General features: G+C 36.5%; 1 protein-coding gene across 1 annotated transcript; it reads left to right on the forward strand.

Annotated features, from left to right (window-relative positions):
• Window positions 1-252: 252 nt before the first annotated feature.
• Window positions 253-1,564, forward strand: LOC145138680 (BURP domain-containing protein BNM2A-like). The gene is made up of 2 exons (XM_079072720.1): window positions 253-391; window positions 478-1,564. Exons 1-2 carry the CDS (start codon window positions 338-340, stop codon window positions 1,324-1,326), a joined length of 903 nt encoding a protein of 300 aa, XP_078928846.1. The 5' UTR covers window positions 253-337; the 3' UTR covers window positions 1,327-1,564.
• Window positions 1,565-24,037: the final 22,473 nt, after the last annotated feature.

Genomic DNA, 24,037 nt, shown 5'->3' on the forward strand with positions numbered 1-24,037 from the left:
TTTCAAGTATCCTTTTCTGTCAAATAGGCAAGGATGTAACGCATTGTTGATTGAGAAAAAAAAATGATAATTTCAAGGTATTATCAAACTTTTTAAATTAATCTACTGATATTTTTGGACTAAAACATGAATCATCGTAACCGGACTAAAAATACGATTTGACAATTTATATATATATATATATATATATATATATATATATATATATATATATATATATATATATATATATATATATATATATGTGTGTGTGTGTGTGTGTTTGTTTAATAGTTTGGGATAAAATTTGTAAACATACAACCTACAAGAGAAAGCACGCATCTTCATAGAACAAGTCATGGCTTTTGGATTTACATCTTTGGTTCTTTTCTTTCATCTTCTTCTTGTTCAGGTAGTTCCTCTTTTTCTTACTTTGTCACACACACAATTGTTATTAAGTTCAAATCTAACGTATTTTACAAATTTGATTTGCAACAGCATGTGATAGGAGATAGCGCTACACAAGCTAATGTCTTAATACTCAATAAATTGGAGGATGACACTAAAGATCTCCATCATCATGACCATACGCATCAAGATCATGGTCATGGTCTTGATCATCAACATTCATCATCCTCGTCATCATCGACGAATCATAAAGACCCTCAATTAATGGTTTTCTTCATGATAAATAACTTAAAAGAAGGCGAAGTGATGCCTATTTACTTCCCAAACAGACACCTTTCCCCATCTCAAATCCTTTCTAAAGACGAAGCCGATAACATCCCTTTTTCTCTTGAAGAATTCCCAAACCTCCTTCAGTTGTTCTCAATCTCACACGGCTCTCCACAAGCCATAGCCATGGAAAACACCCTCAAAGAATGTGAGGTCAAGCCCATTAAGGGTGAGACCAAATTTTGTGCAACCTCATTAGAATCGGTCTACGACTTCACAAGGGAAATCTTTGGATTTGACACTCGTGTCAAAACTTTGGCAACAACCCACCTTAAACACTCATCTGTTGGACTTTTGCAAAACTATAAAGTGGTTGAAATCTCACAAAACATACCATCTCCAAAGTTAGTAGCTTGTCACACCATGCCATACCCATATGCAGTGTTTTATTGCCATAGCCAAGAGAGCGAGAACAAGGTGCTTATGGTTTCATTAGAAGGTGAAGATGGTGATATGGTTGAGGCACTGAGTGTTTGCCACATGGATACGTCTCAGTGGAGCCGTAAGCATCCATCCTTTGGCGTGCTTGGTGTCGAGCCAGGAACCTCCTCTGTTTGTCACTTCTTTCCTAGCGATAACTTTGTCTTCATACCTTTTTCTGCAACCATGTAATCAGTATGCTTAGATACGTACACAAAACAAAAGAAGGAATTAATTTTACTGCCTTTGTTTGTGACGTTAAATAAAATTCATCCAAAGAGACGCCATGTTTGGTTATGTTTAGTATTCCCCTTCACAATAATATCGCATGTTTTGTGGTATATTTTAACATTGTGGTTAATTTGTAATATACAGTGTACTGTATGTAAGCTTTTCAAGTGAAAATTGCTTCAAAATATGTTCTTAATTATATCTAAAGGCTTACACGAATCAAATAACATTTTGATGCATTCATTAGATATAAAATATCTTTTAAATATAATTTTAAACAATAAAGTTTTATATAAAATTCTGATATATTGATAATCCAAAAGTTTCAGTGTATACAGAAGGAGAATGGAGAAACTGTGTCGGGTGTTATAACACCAAATTGATAGCAATGGTGTTATAATACGGTCACACCCCCGAACCAGACGGCGGAAACGTCCGGGGGCTCGCGTGACTATAAATTGAAATATCATCATAATGAATATACATGAAACATAACACAATTGTCACAAACATTACATATAACAACTGGCATTGTTCACATCAAGTACATTGTTTTACATTACATAGTTCGAAGACATAAGTGGTAAGATAATTGACATATGCATAAAAGAAATCCCAAAATACTCTCGACGATTCTTCAGCTTAACGATTACCTGAGAATACAAGTTATTTTGAAAACGGTCAACATATATAATGTTGGTGAGTTCATAAGCATGTTTGAATAAAAGTCTTTGTATCTTTTGTAAACCCAAAAAAATCCGATATTTTCTGTAAAATGTCCGAAAAATAATGTGAAAATCGAGTATAAATGCATGTGTGAATTTCATAGTAGTAACATATAGAAAATGCAGTTCAAATTTTCTTTCTATTCTTTCTGTTGTATGTAAGTAGTATTTGAATAATAGTATTTCCCCAGAAAATCCGATATTTTCTGATTTATAAAAGTGTCACGTTCCTTGCACTGTAGTAATGTTTTGTATCCTTATGAATTACGAGTTTTTAATTTTCTATAATGTCTTAATGGGAATGGATCTCTATATGAGTCGTTATAACCATACATGACAATGACTGATTTGCCTGTCTTGACATTTTTCCAAATGTCGGATTTTCGTTCAAGGTTTTGTCACCCTAGACTGGCCTAGTCTAACTGTAGCGAACAGCTCAGGTGTGGGGGAGTCACCCCCGTATAGATCTATACACAAACTCTCGCTCTCCCTCCAGGAGACTCTGATTATAACTACAAGCTACGGTCATACACTCGGTGATGTCAACCGAAACGTTTCACTAGATCCCATTTGTCTTCACATGAATTTGTATAATGTTATATGTATTTAGAAGTTCGAACGCTAGATGATGTATGAAATGAAAAGATAAGGCCCAACAAACATGAAGAAAAGGCACAATGGCCCATTAGACGTGTAAGTTATTTCCGGGCCAAATTAGCATGTAAATGGGCCACTAAGGCCCAATAACATGTAAACGCTAAATTAGGCCCATTTAGCATGTAATTGGGTCACTTAGACCCAGTAGACATGTGATGAATACATTGGGCCCAACAAACATGTAATTGGACCACAAAGGCCCAATAAACATGTATAGCAAATACTAGGCCCAATAATCGCACCATTGTTGTATTTCGTTTGTTCGTTATAGTATAGTTTGTTATGTCATAATTCTATAATTTGAACTTATCATACATACTTATAAAGCTAGCATTTTTCCTTGAACCTCATGCATTTGAAATCCCCATAAAAATTTGCAAACACCTCATGCATTTGAAACCTCCTATTTTAATGAATACCACTCAAAAGTCTCTTAATAATGATTAACAACTCAAAGGTTTTATAACTTCTATAATATATTTAATAAACAATTAATGAATACTCTACTATAAAAAGGTCAACTTTTTGAGTAGACACACAAATACAAATCACATACAAAATTCACAAAGAAAACAAGTTTAAAGTTTTTTGTGTTGGTTTGAGGGCTTTGAACAACTTTTTGAGCCATGTTATTATGTTGAAGTTTTTAATTTGTAAGTTTGTTATATACTAATTCGTTTTTGTATTTTCTTGATTTAAGTATTCTTTTAAGAAAATCATTGTATGTTGTGGTTGAAATTTTAATGTAAATTAGATTAGATTCATGTTATCGATCATATGTTATGGAAGGTGATATATATAATATTTAATTAAGTATTGTATACATGTTTGTATGTTCATGTTGCTTCAAAACAATAATTAATTAAAAATCATGGATATGTCATATTATCCATATTACCCATGTAAGCCTTTTTTAAAATGTAAATTGTCAATCTTATCACTTTATATTTTAGTATATGTTTAACATTTTAATTATAATAATAAGTGATTTTTAAAAGTTTCTTTCACTTATTAATAATAACAAGTGGTTTTAAAATTAATAAGAAATAATTATAAATAATAAAATCAAATTACATGGATATGTTATATTATCAATGCAAGTCTCTTTTGAAATGCAAATTGTCTATCTTATCACTTTATTATTTAGTGTATGTCTCACATTTTAATAATAATATTAAGTGTTTCTTAAAAGTCTTCTTTAACTTATTATTAATAATAAGTGGTTTAAAATTAATGAATTACAATTTTAAATGATAATAACATCAAATTATAAATTACATTTAGCTATAAATAAATTGTATTTTAAATGAACATCATTATTGAAATTAGAAAATTATCGCATAAGTAAAAATATAATTAATCAATAATAATAATTGTTAAAAGTAATACTAAATAGATAATTATATTTAATTCTATTAATGAGGAATGTGGGTTGATGTCAATGAATATTATTGTTCAAAATAATTGAGATTATATATATATATATATATATATATATATATATATATATATATATATATATATATATATATATATAAATTAGTGTAAAAATATTATCTCAAAGTTAATGTCAATTACATAACCATTTTAAACATATATTTTCAATATTTTTAACAATATATTTTTAATCTTCGCTGCACAACGCGCATGAATTCGTCTAGTTTTTAATAAAACTTACGCTTTAAACCTCTTAAGAACTAATGTGAGACATTTAAAGGCTTATTTCACAAAAATGTCATTTTTGGTCTATTTTAGTTAAAAATAACATTTTAGCCCATTAATTTATAAAAGTTCTATATTTTCGGCCCAAATGTTTAATAATTGACAGATTTGACCCAAAAATACATGTATTGGCGTTTTCAGCCCATTTTTGCAGAAAATTACATTTTTGACCCATTTTCCGTGAATTTTACATTTTCGGCCCAAATTTCCAAAAACTTTGCATTTTAAGTCCAATTTAGAAATAAATGTTATTTTCACCCCTAAATTCGGTTTATTTACATTTATGGCTCAAACTTTGATCAATTGACATTTTCAACCTCAAAACTTTTTTTTTTCCGCAAATTTGGGCCCAAAACCGTGAGGCCCAAATATTAAGCCCATTAGGCTAAAATTTACACTTTTGGCCCTTTGGAAAGTAGGGTTATCATGAGAGTGCTTGGTTACATGATAATAACTTACCAAGGATGGTGATTGTGGTGAAAAATCCTCTTGTAAACACCCTAAATCTCGAAATTTTGAGGGATGAAGGAGGAGTTGTTCTTGAGAGTGTTTGAGAGTTTATTTGAGAGAAATTTTGCAAGTGAAGTGTGTGTGTGTGTGCTCTTCTCGGCCGAGAGATAAAGAGAGAGGGGAGAGGAGTGCATGGAAACATGAGAGTGCTTGGTTACATGATGAGTAAATGCCTAGTTATCCTCTAAACAAAAATGAGGTGGCATGGTTTAAGTTAATTATCCATTTTCCCTTTTTTTTACACACATGGGCTGAAGATGGGCCAAATGAAGTGAAAGAAAATAGCATTGGGCTCAATCTCTTGGCTTGTTCGAAATCATGAGGCCCATAGAGAAAATTTTCGGCCCATTGGGCCTTTAGGGTAGTTCACGGCCCAATGAAGTCCAATTAAAGATGTTTAGGGTCCATTGAGGCTATTGGAATTTGTTGTGGCCCAAATTGGCCCATTAGGGTAAACTAATCCATTCTAGGCCCATAATGTCCCAAAATATCAAGTTTCATGAAGGTGGAACCGTTTAGAGCCCAAATTAGGGTTTCTAGGCCCTAATTAGTCAACTTGGATACTTCTTGGTCCATTTGGCCCAACAAGAAAATCCTAGACCTTATTAGACTTGAACCGGGATTTTTAGAGTTTCAAACTCTTTGTTGAACATAAGAGGTGTATTTGAATGTGCATTAAGTGATATCTACATAGATTACATGCTTTACAATAGTTGAATGATTACATGAGAGTAGAATTTCCTAGCTAAATTGCTAGTTGTGACATCATCCCCCCGTTAGAGGGAATTTCGTCCCAAAATTCTTTTGAAAACTAGGATTATGTAGGAGAGAATAAGTGAGGGTACTTTTGCTTCATTTGATCTTCGCGTTCCCATGTGAATTCCGGTTCACGCTTGGCGTTCCATCGAACCTTCACAATCGGCATGCGGCTTTGCTTTGTACGTTTTACTTCCCTATCCAATATCTCAACTGGTTCTTCGACGAACAGGAGATTCTCGTTGATCTCGATCTCTTCAATAGGAATGACAAGAGTTTCATCTGATAGGCACTTTTTTCAGATTTGAGATGTGAAACACGGGGTGTACGTTGCTGAGCTCGGCAGGTAGCTGCAGCTTGTAAGCCACTGGACCAATCTGGGCAAGAATCTCGAACGGTCCAATGTATCGCGGGTTCAGTTTTCCCCGTTTCCCAAAGCAAATCATTCCCTTCCAAGGAGAGACCTTTAATAACACGCGATCCCCGACTTAAAATTCTAACGGCTTCCGACGCTTGTCAGCATAGCTCTTCTGTCGGTCTCGCGATGCTTGAAGTCGAGCTTTGATTTGGATAATCTTCTCCGTCGTCTCTTGAATAATTTCTGGTCCTGTTAGAGTATTGGCTGGTGATTGCCCTTTTGCTAGTTGGGTGTCACCCACCTCGGCCCAGTATAGGGACGATCTGCATTTACGTCCGTAGAGAGCCTCGTAAGGAGCAACCTTGATGCTCGTGTGGTAACTGTTGTTGTATGAGAATTCGATCAGAGGCAAGTGGGTATCCATGACTTGTCGAAGTCAATCACGCAAGCTCGGAGCATGTCCTCAAGTGTCTGGATGGTAAGCTCGCTCTGACCATCCGTCTGTGGGTGATAGGCAGTGTTCATATCAAGTTGTGTTCCCATTGCCTTCTGAAGAGATTGCCAGAATCTTGAAGTGAATCTGCTATCTCGATCCGAGATAATAGACACTGTCATTCCATGGAATCTCACGATCTCCTTGATGTAGATTCGGGTCAGCTTCTCCATCTTGTAGGATTATTTTATTGGCAGGAAATGAGCGGATTTTGTTAGTCTATCGACGATTACACAGATAGCATCCAATCTGTCTGCTGTCTTTGGCAATTTGGTCACGAAGTCCATAGTAATCCTTTCCCATTTCCACTCGGGTATCACTGGTTGTTGCAATAATCCCGAGGGCTTTTGGTATTCCATTTTCACTTTGGCGCAAGTAAGACACTTGCCCACGAAAGTGGCTATCTCTGCCTTCATATTAGGCCACCAATAATGTTGCTTGATATCCACATACATCTTATCTGACCCCGGATGAATAGAATGCCGCGTCTTGTGGGCTTCATGCATGACTACTTCTCTGAATCCCCCAATTTTGGGAACCCAGATTCTATTCATAAAGTAGTGAGTTCCGTCTTCTTTAACTTCAAGTTCCTTATCCATTCCATGCAGTGATTCACCTACGACATTCTCCGGCTTCAATGCGTTCAATTGGGCTTCCTTGATCTGTGAGGCTAGATGAGATTGGATGGTGATTGATAGAGTCTTCACGCGACGACTGGAATACTCCTTTCGGCTCAGGGCATCGGCTACCACGTTAGCCTTGCCTGGATGGTATTTGATCTCACACTCATAATCATTTAACAGTTCAACCCATCTCCGCTGCCTCATGTTCAGTTCCTTTTGATTTAGAATGTGCTGGAGACTTTTGTGGTCTGTAAAGATGGTGCACTTGGTACCATATAGGTAGTGCCTCCAAATTTTCAAGGCGAAGACCACCGCCCCCAGTTCGAGATCATGCATGGTATAATTTAATTGATGTGTTTTCAGTTGTCTGGACGCGTATGTAATTACCTTCCCATGTTTCATAAGGACACAACCTAAACCTTGATTCGAAGCATCACAGTTGACTACGAAGTCTTCGGTTCCCTCTGGTAAGGATAGCACGGGTGCACTACAGAGGTCTTGCTTCAAGGTTTGGAAGGCCATCTCTTTCTTCTCGGTCCAGTTTAAGGGTACACCTTTTTGCGTCAATGTAGTGAGGGGTTTGGCTATCTTGGAGAAGTTCTGAATGAACCTTCGGTAGTAGCTTGCAAGACCCAAGAATTGGCGAATTTCTGTTGGCGTTGTCGGAATTGCCCAGCCTTCAATGGCTTTGACCTTGGAGGGATCTACATGAATTCCTTCCTTGCTGACAACATGACCCAAGAAATTTACACTGCGGAGCCAAAACTCACACTTGGAGAGTTTCGCATACAACTTTTCAGCCCGCAGGGTCTCTAAGATTTGTCGGAGATGTTGGCTATGATCTTCTTCGCTTCGAGAGTATATGAGAATATCATCGATGAAAACGATTACGAAATTATCAAGAAATGGGCGGCAGACTCGATTCATGAGGTCCATAAATGCAACAGGGGCATTTGTTAGACCGAAGGGCATCACGACGAATTCGTAATGACCGTAACGAGTTCAGAAAGCAGTCTTACGAATGTCCTCATCTCGGACTTTGAGTTGATGATAATCGGATCTCAGATCTATCTTTGAAAAGTAACTAGCCCCTTGAAGCTGGTCAAATAGATCATCGATTCGGGGATGTGGATACCGGTTGTTGATGGTGAGCTTATTTAATTCCCTATAGTCAATGCACATCCTGAAAGATCCGTCTTTCTTTTTAACGAAAAGAACCGGAGCTCCCCATGGAGAGAAGCTTGGTCTTATGAATCCTTTATTCAAGAGTTCACCTAGTTGGCTTGACAATTCTTGCATTTCAGCAGGAGCCAACCTATAGGGTGATTTGGCGATTGGAATGGCTCCAGGCACTAGGTCGATTCGGAATTCGACTTGTCGTTCTGGGGTATTCGCGGAAGATCTTCTGGAAACACATCCGGGAAGTCACATGCCCCTGGAATGTTTTGAATGTTTGCTTCCTCTTTGGTTTTATCCACCACATGAGCAAGGAATGCGTAGTTCTTCTTTTGTAGACACTTTTGTGCCTTGATACACGAGATAAGGCGAAGGTTTGCGTCGGGTTTATCTCCGTATATTATTAGGGTTTCGTGATTAGGAAGATGAAGGCGAACGGCCTTCTCGTGACACATAATATCGGCACGATGGGGGCTTAACCAATCCATGCCAATTATCACATCAAAACTCCTAATATTTACAGGCATCAAATCTATTTGGAAAGTGTGGTTGTTTAATGTTATCGTGCACCCTACATAGATTTCCTTAGCTGATTCTGTTTTCCCATTAGCCATTTCCACCGTGAAGGTTTCATTGAGCTTCTAGGGTTGTTGTTTTAGCAAATGTTTGAACTTATTACTCACAAAACTCCGTTCTGCCCCACTATCAAACATAATGCATGCGTATGAGTTGTTAAGTAGGAACGTACCGGTGACAACGGCTGGGTCCTGCACTGTTTCACCCTGACCCATTGTCAGCACTCTCCCTGCTGCTCCTGCCCCTTGATTGCTTGCGTTGGGGAAATTACGCCTGAAATGCCCGGTTTTCCCACATCCGTAACAGGTATAACTGGCCCCAACATTGGTGTTGTTGTTATTGTTATTGTTGTTTTTATTGTTTGACATCTGGTTTTATTGAAGATGAGCCCTACAATACTTTGCTGTATGGCCCTTCTGGTTGCACCTTGTGCAAATCATCTCTCTGCATTCCCTATGATGGTGGAAGGTGCATTTGTTACATTTGGGGAGATTTCCTGAATACTGCTTTAGGGCATTTGGCGTGGATGAGGCTGGAGCATGTGGGGTGGTGGTAGCTTGAGTTGCAGCATGAACAGTCACCGTCTGTTGTTTCTTAGATGATTCTGTGTTTTGTTTTCCCTTTCGCTTGTTGTTTTTCCCTTTCTTGCTCTCACCTTCTTTCTTAACCTCCGCTTCCACTGTTCTGGCACCCTTCTTGTTTCCATGATCATACAATTTCTTGGCAAGTATCTTGGCGCTATCAAATGTCTTAGGGTTTGCTGCAATGACATTCCCTTGGATAGGCGCAGTCAATCCCCAGATAAATCTCTCAATCTTTTTCCCTTCTGAGGTAATCATTCCGGGACACAGAAGAGATAGCTCACTAAACCTGGATATGTATGCGTCGATATCGGAGTTTTGAACCGTGAGGTTCCACAGTTCTTGTTCCATCTTCTGGATTTCGCCTCTTGGACAGTATTCGGCCAGCATCATTTCTTTGAGCTCTTCCCATGGCAACGCGTTCGCCACCGGGAGTGTCATGGCCTCTATGTGGCCATTCCACTAGGAGAGAGCTTGATCAGTGAACGTGTAGGCCGCAAACTTGACCTTGCATCCATCTGGACACCCACAGATTTCAAAAACGGATTCCACTTTCTCAATCCAACGCTTCAGGGCTATCACGCCTCCTATTCCATTAAAGGTTCGAGGTTTGGCGTTGGTGAAATCCTTGTAGGTGCAGGTTCGCGTGGTTCCGTGGTTTGTCCCTTGATCCGTACTTCCGGATCCCTGTCCGTTGCCTTCCCCGTTGTTTCCATTGCGAATTTGCGCAAGCGCTGTAGTGACCGCAACGGACACTACTGCTTGGAATGCAACCGAGTTTATCTCCGACGGGGTTGGTGTTGCGTTGTTTCCACGGTTGGGTCTTTGAGGCATCTTTATGTCAAAGAACGGAAAGATGTTGAGTGCTTATTGTTTTGAGAGTTTAATATTCCATAGACTAAGCGTATCAAGTGTGTATTTAAGTAATTTCATGCATTAACATAAAACATGGAAATAAAACACATAGCAGATAACAACATCATGATACAGACATAAAGCATTTCATTGATACTAATTGTTTTAATACATGAAAATTTGCCAGAAGGCATACAGTACATGGAGAAATATAAAATCCGGCAGCATGACGACCTTATGAGTAGTGTGATCACTTAGACATAAGGTCGATAGTACATAAGGTGGCATAATTATAAAGGAAAACGATACTAGTGAGTGAGGGAGTGGATCCTAATCATGACGAGATACGTCTAACAGCAATAGCGACATCATATTCCAAAATGTTGTGCTACTAAGGTAGCCATCTCGGTCATTTCTCTAATGACCTCATCTCTTTCCTGTTCCGCTTGCACAGCTCACGTCTCCATTTCCAGTAGCTGCTGTCGAAGTACGGCGATTTCTTCTTCCGAAGAGCGGGTTTCATTAATGGAGGCCCTTGACGGTATAGGGTGGTCCTGATGCACTTCCGTGGTAGGGGGCTCGTCGAGCACTTCATCGGTGTCCTTATCGTCCTTGTCGTCATCCTCCGTCTCATCAAACTCGTAGTCCATGTCTGTATACTCCTCTTCCTCATGGTCAGAGGCTGCCTCGGGTCCTACTACGGGGTCTTCTTCAATCTCTCCCTGAGCCACTAGGTTCTGGTAGAATTGAATGCCCTGATGCGCTCCATCCATGGTAGCTGTGCGAGAAATTGGGAATGAGAAGGGTGAAAAGGGGTGTAAGACGTCGTAAAAATTCTAATCAAGTATGCATATAGTATTTCCAAAATACTCCTATAGTATTTTAATTATTTATGTTTGAATTCCTGCGAAGTTTTGGGTATGAGGTAAGTTTCTAGGTCAATTTCCTGCCATAATTACTCCCAAACACATGTTGGTCATATTTTGAATAAATATAGTGATGGATTTTGAGCATTCTAACACTCCTAAGTGTACATGCAACCCTAAATACCTTGGATCTATGTTTTCTCTATTATACATGCAAATATGATTATCCAAGGTATTATCCTAACTAGCATACCAAAACATTGATACTAGGATACTAAAATAGATAGAATACATACCTTGTTGTTGTTGCTTGACTCCATGAAGCTTGAGAGCCTAGTGCCCCAAGTGTGACACCTCAAATGGTTCACACAACATCATGAACTCTTGGAATAACCATGAGAAGAAGACATACATGTTCAAATCGGCTAGCCCTCAAAATATGTATCACTAGTGCCAATTTCTTGAACTAAAGGGGTTCTTATATAGTGTGGCTATTAGGGTTACACCATGTAACTCATGACTTTACCCATTCCTTATGCTCCATGGGTTTTAACCTCCATGGAGTATCCATGGATCACCACATGGGTTAAACCCAACATAAAGGAATCTTGGATCATAAGCCCACATATATAAGAATGAATGATTTACACAATCAATCCCCATATATTTAATTAGTCTCTTTTTGATCACTAAATTAAGTCCAAATTAATTCTTGATCAATACTAATTAAATAACATGATTTCATATTAATATATTAGAACTTATAATATATTAATATGTCACAAAATGTCTTTTCCTCATAAACGGTCTATCCAAATGTTTCGATGCCATGCAACCCAAATGGACCATGCCGAGTCGGGTCAAGTACATACCAATTATAGTTATGGACTTAGACACTAATCCAACAGTCTCCCACTTGGATAAGTCTAAAACTATTATTGCGTATGACTTCAGGAACCAACTGGCAATCGTAGCTCTCAAAAGCCGCTGTCGAACTCTGACCTTGTAGATGAACTCTGACCTTTGTCAATGACTTGTCCATTAGATAAGGGATCATATATTCCTCCATTCTAGATATCATATGGACTGAGACATGGATTATAATCATTCTCTCTGTCCATTTGTTGTTTCCCGATTTCCGATTTATGACGACTGACTAATTGAACAAATCAAATCAGTCCTGGCTCGGCCGAGCACTTCCATTTGTCATCATCAAATCATCAAGGGGCCCACAGATATCGCTTTTGTCCCGAAGGTAAAAGGAATGGATAAACTTCAACTCATATGTCTTGTTCTACTACTTGTTGAATCATACACAAAGGCACGTTTTATAACACCGAGTTACCGAATGCGTTTTTGTGCAATCAATGTACAACCAACTCATAGTAACAACTCATATCTCTAGGTTTGAAGAATATAAGATATTATCGTCTCATGATCACTCGTGATAAAATCCATGAAGTGATTCCAATGAGCGCGGGTTGAATCCAATACTCAGAACTTATGAGCACTCATGAGTGTTGTAGCCCCTTGTCCAACATCTTAGACCTCTACAAGCCAACCCATGACAGTCTTGATTCATATCTACTTCCAACATATGACCGACTGTGGATAGTTTGAATAACTTAGTCAATCAGGAAGAACGACCTAGTTATTCTGGAAGTCAAAACATGCAAAATGAAACACAATAATAATAGAATCTAATATGGTATCAAAACCTATGAACATAAATAAAACACCTTTTATTTATCACCATATGATTACACATTATTCATTGTACACTGTTTCAGCTATCAACTTTATTCTTGAATTAAAAACAATAGTTGTCCCATGCTCCAAGCATGTACACTATGTTTTCTAAACACTAGTCATGCCATACACCAAGTATGCATACTATGTTTGTCCATGATCTTCACTTTGTGAATTAGATCAATTGAACATAACTCCAATGATCCTCTTTCACAGTCCCAAATCCTTACTGCAAATGCAAGAATTCCAAATTCATGTCATTTACTGAAATCTGTTAGATTCTAAACTTATATGCATTGATCCTCCTGTAATGATTATGCACAGAGTCAGAAAGACTTGACAACAACCATTACAGAGCATTCCAAGGAGATCAACTCCTTGGAAACATCCTTCTTGCATTAAGTTTCCTAATCTTACACAGATTGAATAATTTCCAACTTTGAAACATTTCCATATTCCATTTTGACTATCACTTCTGAACAAGAGTTGCCTCCTTACAGATTATGTCAATATGGTCCTTCCAGAATTAACACTATACTTCCAACTGTCCTTGAGCAACCAATCTTTGGTAAACCTTAGATTGTCCTCGACAATTGCTTAATCCTTTTAGTCATATCCAGTTCTAGACCTTTTCCCTTCTTAATCCCCCAGGCATTTGGAAAATTTTAGAAAGGATAAATATAGCACATGTAATCGATCCTATATCCGAAGCATATGGGACACGAGTCATGATGTCTCACATAAAGACTAAACCAGTCTTTTGCTATAACATTTCAATTTCTATTTGCCAAGTTCTCATAATTCAGATTATGAAAAGGGATGCCGTAATCATAATCGAATTTTAGAACGCAAATAACGGACCCATATATAGAATTTCCTTATGTTGAGTCATTCCAACATGAAATTCATATATATACCCTTGACTAAATACGACTTAAAACCTCAATCTAAGCTTTTAGAATTGAAATGAAGTATAATTTCCTCTCCCTTAATTATAGCAAAACAACTTTTTCAACCCCTGCAGCCTCACGAATTGAAACTTTTGTTTTCTATAATTAACATTGCTAACTTGCAATCTTTATCATAATTATCATGCTCCCACTAACATGATGATTATTAGCATAACACTCATGCTCCCACTAGCTTTGACATGTAATCAGAAATCAGCTGGACTTCTAGAAATCAATACTTTATTGACTTTCTTACCAAAGTTCAGATTTCTGATACTAGATTGCTTTGATAAAACTTTATCAATATCATACACCTTAGATTAGATAGCTCACAGGTGTGTCTAAACAATTTTAAGAACTATGAAAAGGGATGCCGTAATCATAGTCTCGATTGTTTAGACCTTTACCACTTCTCACAAGTCCATGTTAGTGTGCTGGTTAACCACACACGCTCCACTAACGACTTTGAGAATGCAAATATCACAATTGCTATCTAGCTAAAATCTACTTAGTGAAAGTGTTTCCTCACCATCATTTTCATGAATCAGAGAGAAACCTTATGACACTTAGATTTTATGGTGTATGAGTTCCTATCCATATGAATTTTGTCAAAACCATAATCACAAGACAAGGTTACTGAGAAATCCACACTTATATGGATTAAACTTGTGCAATCTTAAATTCTTGCCATTTGGCAGCTCAAGGGCCTGCCATTGCTTCCAAGTAGCTGTGCAACCAATTGAGAACTCTCAGAACTCCTATGCAAAGCCAACTTGAATAGGCACAGACATGTTGACACGATAGGTTATAAACCTCAAGTCGTGTGCTAGTGAAGAACTTCAGGTTTTATTCTTGATTAGTTCTTGAGACTTTCAAGACCTTTAAGACTCCCACTGTCCTCTTGACATATAAGACTTTCTTGTCAGATATTCAAGAGATAGTGTGGATTCTAATCAAGACAAACACTTCACACAATTGGCCTTAGTTGGTCTTTGTTTTATCCAAAACATCACAATTTACCAATTTCAAATGTACAAGAGTAGAAAACTTTTACTCTTACATTTGACAAGTGTTTTAAACCTTCTTTAAGACATGTCGCTCAAGTTACAATCTTAGAGTATAACTCTAAGAATTGTTTTTGGAACGAAGTATAAATCATCTTCTTGATTTAACCACTTCAACAATTCATAGCTCCTCTTCTTAGCTACCAGAATGCACTTAGAGGATGAATTGTGATAAGGTCTCTTAATCATTAAGATGATTATATAACATGATATTAAAGTACTCTCCCATCTTTTCAGATTTGAGAAACTTTTATCTTTCTGCCTAAGTTGATTCTTCTTATTCGCTCTGCCATACATTGAAACCTTTTCCAATGTCTCAGAATTACACTTAAGCTTGTAAGTATAACGATATTTACTGAATTTTAGTAAATAATGACGAATAGTCTTAACGATTATTTGTGGTGGGCTTGATCGGTGCACAAGAATGTGTACTCGATCCTTTACTTGACTCACACATCCATGTGAACAAGTAGTTAGTCTTAATTTTTCCAATGCTTGAAAGTTCTTATTCATCATGCTATACAACTTGCATGATTCCAAGTTTCTATCCAACTGAAACTTAGGTGATGAGAATCTTTCCTTATTTGGTAAATTTAGACACTACCACAAATGAAAGAATCAAATTCATATTTCCACTCTTGCTCTTAATGGAATCTTATAAGCAACAAAAGTTTTCACAAATGCCATTGTAAGGATATTTTAAAATAAATAAAATCAAAAAAAAAATTTCTTTTATTTTAAAACTTTGCGGAAAAACTATCCTTACAATGCAAAAGCACATGAAAACTTTGTTGTTATTTATTCCTAAGCAATATATCATAACTCTTAAGAAGTAGCTCAAGAATCCGATCTTCAAACTATGCGATAGAAATCCATCTATGCCATCAGATTCAACATATTCTTTCTTTAAGTTTCTTCACTTTTTCTTTGATTCTTAAAACATCAACATGTGACCCAGTCACATCATGTATCAAGAATCTCAGAATAGAAACTTAGCAGAGTTAGATAGTGGACTTTACCCGAAGTAGAGTCAAACTTATTGACTTTAATATCCTTAGGTAAATTTGGCAGCTTCGCAACCAATGCCCCTTTCTTTGGCAATAGACCCTTGATAATGGGACTATCTCAGACTTAGCCGTTCTCTTTACCATTTGGTCAACCGAGTTGACTATGGCCGATCCCTTTCCATTGGGAAGAGAGAGCTTTACTGGATATCCAATGTCATCATTGTCAATGTCCATAAAGTTTTAGGAAGTTGATCTTGGCAAATAGATAAGATCATTAAGGGTCTTGTCATAGTCTGTTTCATAGGAGTCCCAAAGGAACTCACTATGTGACTTAGAAAATAGTTGAGTCACCAACTTTCTCAAGACTTTGACACCCAACTCTCCCGGCTTGTCAATATCTGACTACATCTCCAAGATGTGATCACATATAGACCTTTGCTTGAGTGACCTTAAACTTTTCAGGAACTTGTGGGTTAGGGAGAATAATTGGAGGAGGTGAAAGAAGTATGATTTCCATGGGACATCATCTTCATTTAGGAAAGCTTGTTTCAAGAGATTTGGGAAGATCATCTTTTGGGAGATATTCAAGAGAGTTGATTTAAAGTCCTTAATATAACACCCAATATGAAATATTAAGGCTAGGACCCAACAACCTATTTATAACTGGAAGAGGGATGTCGTAATCCAAGTTATAAAATAGTTGAAGGTAGGTATATGACGATTTACCAATTTCCACCATGAAAATATAATTAAGTTTTAATTGGATTTGAAACTCCTAGATCTTTTGAGATACATTGAACTTTCAATGGCATGTTTGAATCTCGATTGTGCCCTCTCAAGTTTGTGACTGGGATGCCGAGGATCACAAACAAGGTGTGAATAACCATGCAAATTGACTTGGTACCCTTAACTTTATCACCTAATCGATGTGCCGGTTAACCACACACGCTCCACCGATCTATAATAGAGTCAAGTTACCCTTTGCCACTCTTACTAGTCCTTATTAGTGTGCCGGTTAACCACACACGCTCCACTAATGACTTGGTAAGGTACAAAGTGTAATTTCATGGGTTAGCACATTTTCACATTTTCCTAAGTAACTAAGATTGGGAATGTACAAGTGTTTAGTTACTTAGTATTTATCATTAATACTTTTAATGAAGGGAGAATTATAGTCCTTTCCTACCCGTTCGGCTAACGACCCTCCACCAGTCAAGGAAGCGGTGGGTGAGAGTGGACACCCATTAAACTGCCATTTTATAGGCAGTAACCTTATACCCCCCTTATAGACCGGCTTCGTGAATGAGGCCTACTAACGGTAAGATTGACTTTATCTTATACATATCTATATAATTAAAATTATAATAATAGTATAAGGGTTTGAATTTTAACTTTTAAAATTCTAAGGGCTAACTTGGAATTAAAGTATTCATAAGAGAAAACTTTTCAAATTCCAAAACTTGAGGGCAAGTTTTGAAACTATTCAAAACTAATTAATTCCATAACTTATGTGTTTAAAGTAGTTTTAATTAAAAAAAACTCTTCAAGTTCCATAACTTGAGGACAAGTTATGGAAGACTTTAAACTAATAAAAGAATGTAACTTTTCTTTATTTTGTAATTTATGGAATTAATTAAGGTTACACATTTTATTACTTAATGAAGTGACTCTTGAATCTCCATAACTTGAGGACAAGACTCTTTATTTTTGTAACCATTACCAACTTTTATGAGTTTTATGAAACTTAAATGTGACTTTTCATATAACTTGAGGACAAGTTACAAAAACACATTTTAGAATCAACTCTTAGATTAAAATGGATTGAAAACACATAATCAATTAACTTTTCTATTAATCTAAGCAACTCATAAGAACAAGATAATTTAATCAAACTTTTTCATGTAATTAGCCTAATCACTAAACTAATACAAAACATGAATCTATTGACAATTATCTTTGAAATTGGATTAGTATGAACATTACCACATCAAAAACAGGATTATAGGTTCAAAAACAGCTTATGGTAATGTTTCTAGTCCATTTCTAGCCAAAAAACTCGAAGATATGCTGTCAGGGGCTCCTACTCGTCGAGTGTATCAACCTACTCGCTGAGTAGGATGATTTTCTTCATGGACTCGACGAGTTCATCAGTGGACTCGGCGAGTCCAGTGCCCAGAATGCCCGAAATTCGACTTTTTCAGCATTTTTCAGCAATTTGCATCAAGTATAATTGAAAACAAGCCTAGGCTCTGATACCACTGATGGATTTTGAGCATTCTAACACTCCTAAGTGTACATGCAACCCTAAATACCTTGGATCTATGTTTTCTCTATTATACATGCAAATATGATTATCCAAGGTATTATCCTAACTAGCATACCAAAACATTGATACTAGGATACTAAAATAAATAGAATACATACCTTGTTGTTGTTGCTTGACTCCATGAAGCTTGAGAGCCTAGTGCCCCAAGTGTGACACCTCAAATGGTTCACACAACATCATGAACTCTTGGAATAACCATGAGAAGAAGACATACATGTTCAAATCGGCTAGCCCTCAAAATATGTATCACTAGTGCCAATTTCTTGAACTAAAGGGGTTCTTATATAGTGTGGCTATTAGGGTTACACCATGTAACTCATGACTTTACCCATTCCTTATGCTCCATGGGTTTTAACCTCCATGGAGTATCCATGGATCACCACATGGGTTAAACCCAACATAAAGGAATCTTGGATCATAAGCCCACATATATAAGAATGAATGATTTAGACAATCAATCCCCATATATTTAATTAGTCTCTTTTTGATCACTAAATTAAGTCCAAATTAATTCTTGATCAATACTAATTAAATAACATGATTTCATATTAATATATTAGAACTTATAATATATTAATATGTCACAAAATGTCTTTTCCTCATAAACGGTCTATCCAAATGTTCCGATGCCATGCAACCCAAATGGACCATGCCGAGTCGGGTCAAGTACATACCAATTATAGGTATGGACTTAGACACTAATCCAACATATAGTTGATTAGGCTATATTTACCCCCCAATATAACCACATAACTGTCCGGGTTTAATCACAGCGTTCCATCTCCTCTAGAGACTTTTAATGTTATAGTTTTATTGTATGCACTTTATTCAGAGTGTTTTAGTCCCATTGTATTTATAGTTGCATATCATGTATGGTTAGATATGCTAGTTCACTATAAGCAATGCTCTGATACCAACCTGTCCCACCCCCGAACCAGACGGTGGAAACGCCCGGGGGCTCGCATGACTATAAATTGAAATATCATCACAATGAATATACATGAAACATAACACAATCGTCACCAACATTACATATAACAACTGGCATTGTTCACATCAAGTACATTGTTTTACATTACACAGTTCGAAGACATAAGTGGTACGATAATTGACATATGCATAAAAGAAATCCCAAAATACTCTAGACGATTCTTCAGCTCAACGATTACCTGAGAATACAAGTTATTTTGAAAACGGTCAACATATATAATGTTGGTGAGTTTATAAGCATGTTTGAATAAAAGTCTTTGTATCTTTTGTAAACCCAAAAAATCCGATATTTTCTGTAAAATATCCGAAAAATGATGTGAAAATCGAGTATAAATGCATGTGTGAATTTCATAGTAGTAACATATAGAAAATGCAGTTCAAATTTTCTTTGTATTCTTTCTGTTGTATGTAAGTAGTATTTGAATAATAGTATTTCCCCAGAAAATCCGATATTTTCTGATTTATAAAAGTGTTACGTTCCTTGCACTGTAGAAATGTTTTGTATCGTTATGAATTACGAGTTTTTAAATTTCTATAATGTCTTAATGGGAATGGATCTCTATATGAGTCGTTATAACCATACATGACAGTGACTGATTTGCCTGTCTTGGCATTTTTCCAAATGCCGGATTTTCGTTCAAGGTTTTGTCACCCTAGACTGGCCTAGTCTAACTGTAGCGAACAGCTCAGGTGTGGGGGAGTCACCCCCGTATAGATCTATACACAAACTCTCGCTCTCCCTCCAGGAGACTCTGATTATAACTACAAGCTACGGTCATACACTCGGTGGTGTCAACCGAAACGTTTCACTAGATCCCATTTGTCTTCACATGAATTTGTATAATGTTATATGTATTTAGATGTTCGAACACTAGATGATGTATGAAATGAAAAGATAAGGCCCAACAAACATGAAGAAAAGGCACAATGGCCCATTAGACGTGTAAGTTATTTCTGGGCCAAATTGGCATGTAAATGGGCCACTAAGGCCCAATAACATGTAAACGCTAAATTAGGCCCATTTAGCATGTAACTGGGTCACTTAGACCCAATAGGCATGTGATGAATACATTGGGCCCAACAAACATGTAATTGGACCACAAAGGCCCAATAAACATGTATAGCAAATACTAGGCCCAATAATCGCACCATTCTTGTATTTCGTTTGTTCGTTATAGTATAGTTTGTTATGTAATAATTCTATAATTTGAACTTATTTTTAATAAAACTTACGCTTTAAACCTCTTAAGAACTAATGTGAGACATTTAAAGGCTTATTTCACAAAAATGTCATTTTTGGTCTATTTTAGTTAAAAATAACATTTTAGCCCATTAATTTATAAAAGTTCTATATTTTTGGCCCAAATGTTTAATAATTGACAGATTTGACCAAAAAAATACATGTATTGGCGTTTTCAGCCCATTTTTGCAGAAAATTACATTTTTGACCCATTTTCCGTGAATTTTACATTTTCGACCCAAATTTCCAAAAACTTTGCATTTTTAGTCCAATTTAGAAATAAATGTTATTTTCACCCCTAAATTCGGTTTATTTGCATTTATGGCTCAAGCTTTGATCAATTGACATTTTCAACCTCAAAACTCTTTTTTTCGCAAATTTGGGCCCAAAATCGTGAGGCCCAAATATTAAGCCCATTAGGCTAAAATTTACACTTTTGGCCCTTTGGAAAGTATGGTTATCATAAAAACCCATTTTTATATAAGTATGACCTGTTTGATCCTTATAAAACCGTAAATGTCACTTTTTGTCATTATCTTTTGTTTTCTTGACAAATATGACCCTTAACAAGATTTTTACTTTAAATTTTCATATCTTAAACATGTAAACACTTTTAACTTGATGGTATAATGTATAAGGTGTCTTAGTTCATGGATTTTTACTCAATGTTGCTTAAGATGTCGAGATGTGTTAAGATCTAACATATTTTTCAAAATAAACTAAGACATCACACATGACATGCATAAAACACATAGATCTACACATTTTACTTGTATTCTCCCCCAAAAATCATGTAAAAACCGAAAACAAGGGGGTATGAACTCACGTTTGCTTTGATGTTTCGGTTTTGAAGAAGAAATGAAGAGATTTTTGGTCCTAGCAACACCTTGAAGTAGTTTCCGAGCTTATGAAATTTCTAAGAGTGTGATCATGGAATAAAGCTATGTAAGAAGGAGTTCTTAATGTTAAAGTGAAAGGAGAAGTTTGTGTTTGATAATAACTTACCAAGGATGGTGATTGTGGTGAAAAATCCTCTTGTAAACACCCTAAATCTCGAAATTTTGAGGGATGAAGGAGGAGTTGTTCTTGAGAGTGTTTAAGAGTTTATTTGATAGAAATTTTGCAAGGGAAGTGTGTGTGTGTGTGTGCTCTTCTCGGCCGAGAGATAAAGAGAGAGGGGAGAGGAGTGCATGGAAACATGAGAGTGCTTGGTTACATGATGAGTAAATGCCTAGTTATCCTCTAAACAAAAATGAGGTGGCATGGTTTAAGTTAATTATCCATTTTCCCTTTTTTTTACACACATGGGCCGAAGATGGGCCAAATGAAGTGAAAGAAAATAGCATTGGGCTCAATCTCTTGGCTTGTTAGAATTCATGAGGCCCATAGAGAAAATTTTCGGCTCATTGGGCCTTTAGGGTAGTTCACGACCCAATGAAATCCAATTAACGATGTTTAGGGTCCATTGAGGCTATTGGAATTTGTTGTGGCCCAAATTGGCCCATTAGGGTAAACTAATCCATTCTAGGCCCATAATGTCCCAAAATGTCAAGTTTCATGAAGGTGGAACCGTTTAGACTTAAACCGATATTTTTAGAGTTTCAAACTCTTTGTTGAACATAAGAGGTGTATTTGAATGTGCATTAAGTGATATCTACATAGAGTACATGCTTTACAATAGTTGAATGATTACATGAGAGTAGAATTTCCTAGCTAAATTGCTAGTTGTGACATCTATACAAAAGGAGAATGGAGAAACTGTGTCGGGTGTTATAACACCAAATTGATAGCAATGGTGTTATAACACCAAGTGGAAAAATGGTCACCATGTTATAACAAGATGTAACACAAACTTTTTTCCATGTCGTAATTTTTTTTTTTTTCGAGTTTCTTTTTTTTAGTTAAAAAAATATATTTTAAATACATCATAATATATAAATAAAACATAATGTTTAAAAAAAATAGCATTTAAATTACACATAACATACAAGTTGAAAAAAAAACATTACAATAAAAAAAATATTTTATTTTTCATATACAACGCGATTCGTTATCATTACCATGGAAGATATAATCTGTCAAGTCCTCTCGAAGTTCTCTGTGTTTATTTGCGTCCTGAATGTCAACGACTCTATGCAAATACTCTGTTGTTCCTGGTTAAAAATGAACGTGTCTGGGCTCCGTTGGGATATAGTGTGCAATATTTTGTCCTTTATCTTCTACTACCATGTTATGCATTATGGTACATACATACATGATATATCGTAGAGTTTCTAAGTCCAATGGTCGTGTTGCATGTTCAACTATGTGTCACTTCGCCTTCAGCACTCCAAAAGCACGTTCCATATCCTTACGTGCTCCTTCTTGTCTTCTCTTAAAATTTTTTGTCTATTTCTTCAACCGGGTGTCGGAGTGCCTTCACGAATGTGGAATACTGAGGATATATTCCATTTGTAAGGTAATACCCATATTTGTATTCGTTTCCATTCACTGTGAAAGGACCATCCTGGGCATTTCCATTCAAAAGATCGTCGAATATTGACGACTGATCAAGAACGTTGACGTCGTTGTTGGAACCCGCAACCCCAAAAAATGCATGACAAATCTATAAATCTTGAGAAGCAACAACTTTAAAACCAACGGAGGCGATCTGTGATGACCACTTACATATTGCCCTTTCCATGCTACCAGACAATTTTCCATTTCCAGTGTGTGCAATCAATGCTTCCAATCATTCCGGGAAACCCATTGCGTTCTTTATGCGCCGCATACAATTCTTGCAAATCATGCAACAAAGGTTTCCGCAAATATACGTCTCCAAATGTTTCAACAACATTTCTGGACAATGTATACGAACTCTCCCTTGCAGTTCTTTCGGATATTCTCATATAGTCGTCTATGGTGTCGTGTGACTCCCCCATAGCCATCAAACGAATTGCCGCAACATATTTCTGCAACGTTGTAAACCCTTGTCTGCCTCTTCCATTATATTTCAATTGAGAAAATTCATACCTAAACATAAATTAACTACAGTTTAAAAATATAGTACATTTGTACTAAAATTAAAGAAACATGTAGTACATTTGTATTTATTTTGTATAAAAGTATAGTAAAGAAACGATATCGGCTCTCCAAGGTGTTGCGATCCGTAAGAACACATTGCTACTCAAAAGAAATCTTCTTTTGAAGTCCTTCGACCCGTATACACAATTATCTGCAAAGTAATCGCGATATAGTTATTCGTGTCCTTCCTCGCGATTTCTGTTTAATACCGCACGTCTAGTTAGTAGCGGAGCAAGGTCTGGTTGTAGCAGTTCGTTAGTGTAATAATGATAAATCATCTTGAAGAACATATCGTCATCGGAATCATCAAACTAGTCGAAAGGATCCATAATTTTTTTGAAGATAATTGAAATTATATAGAGAAAATGAGAGAAATTATGTGAAA

The sequence above is a fragment of the Lactuca virosa genome, chromosome 9 (genome assembly GCF_052849685.1).
Source record: "Lactuca virosa cultivar CGN04683 chromosome 9, Lactuca_virosa_CGN04683_v6, whole genome shotgun sequence".
NCBI lineage: Eukaryota > Viridiplantae > Streptophyta > Magnoliopsida > Asterales > Asteraceae > Lactuca > Lactuca virosa.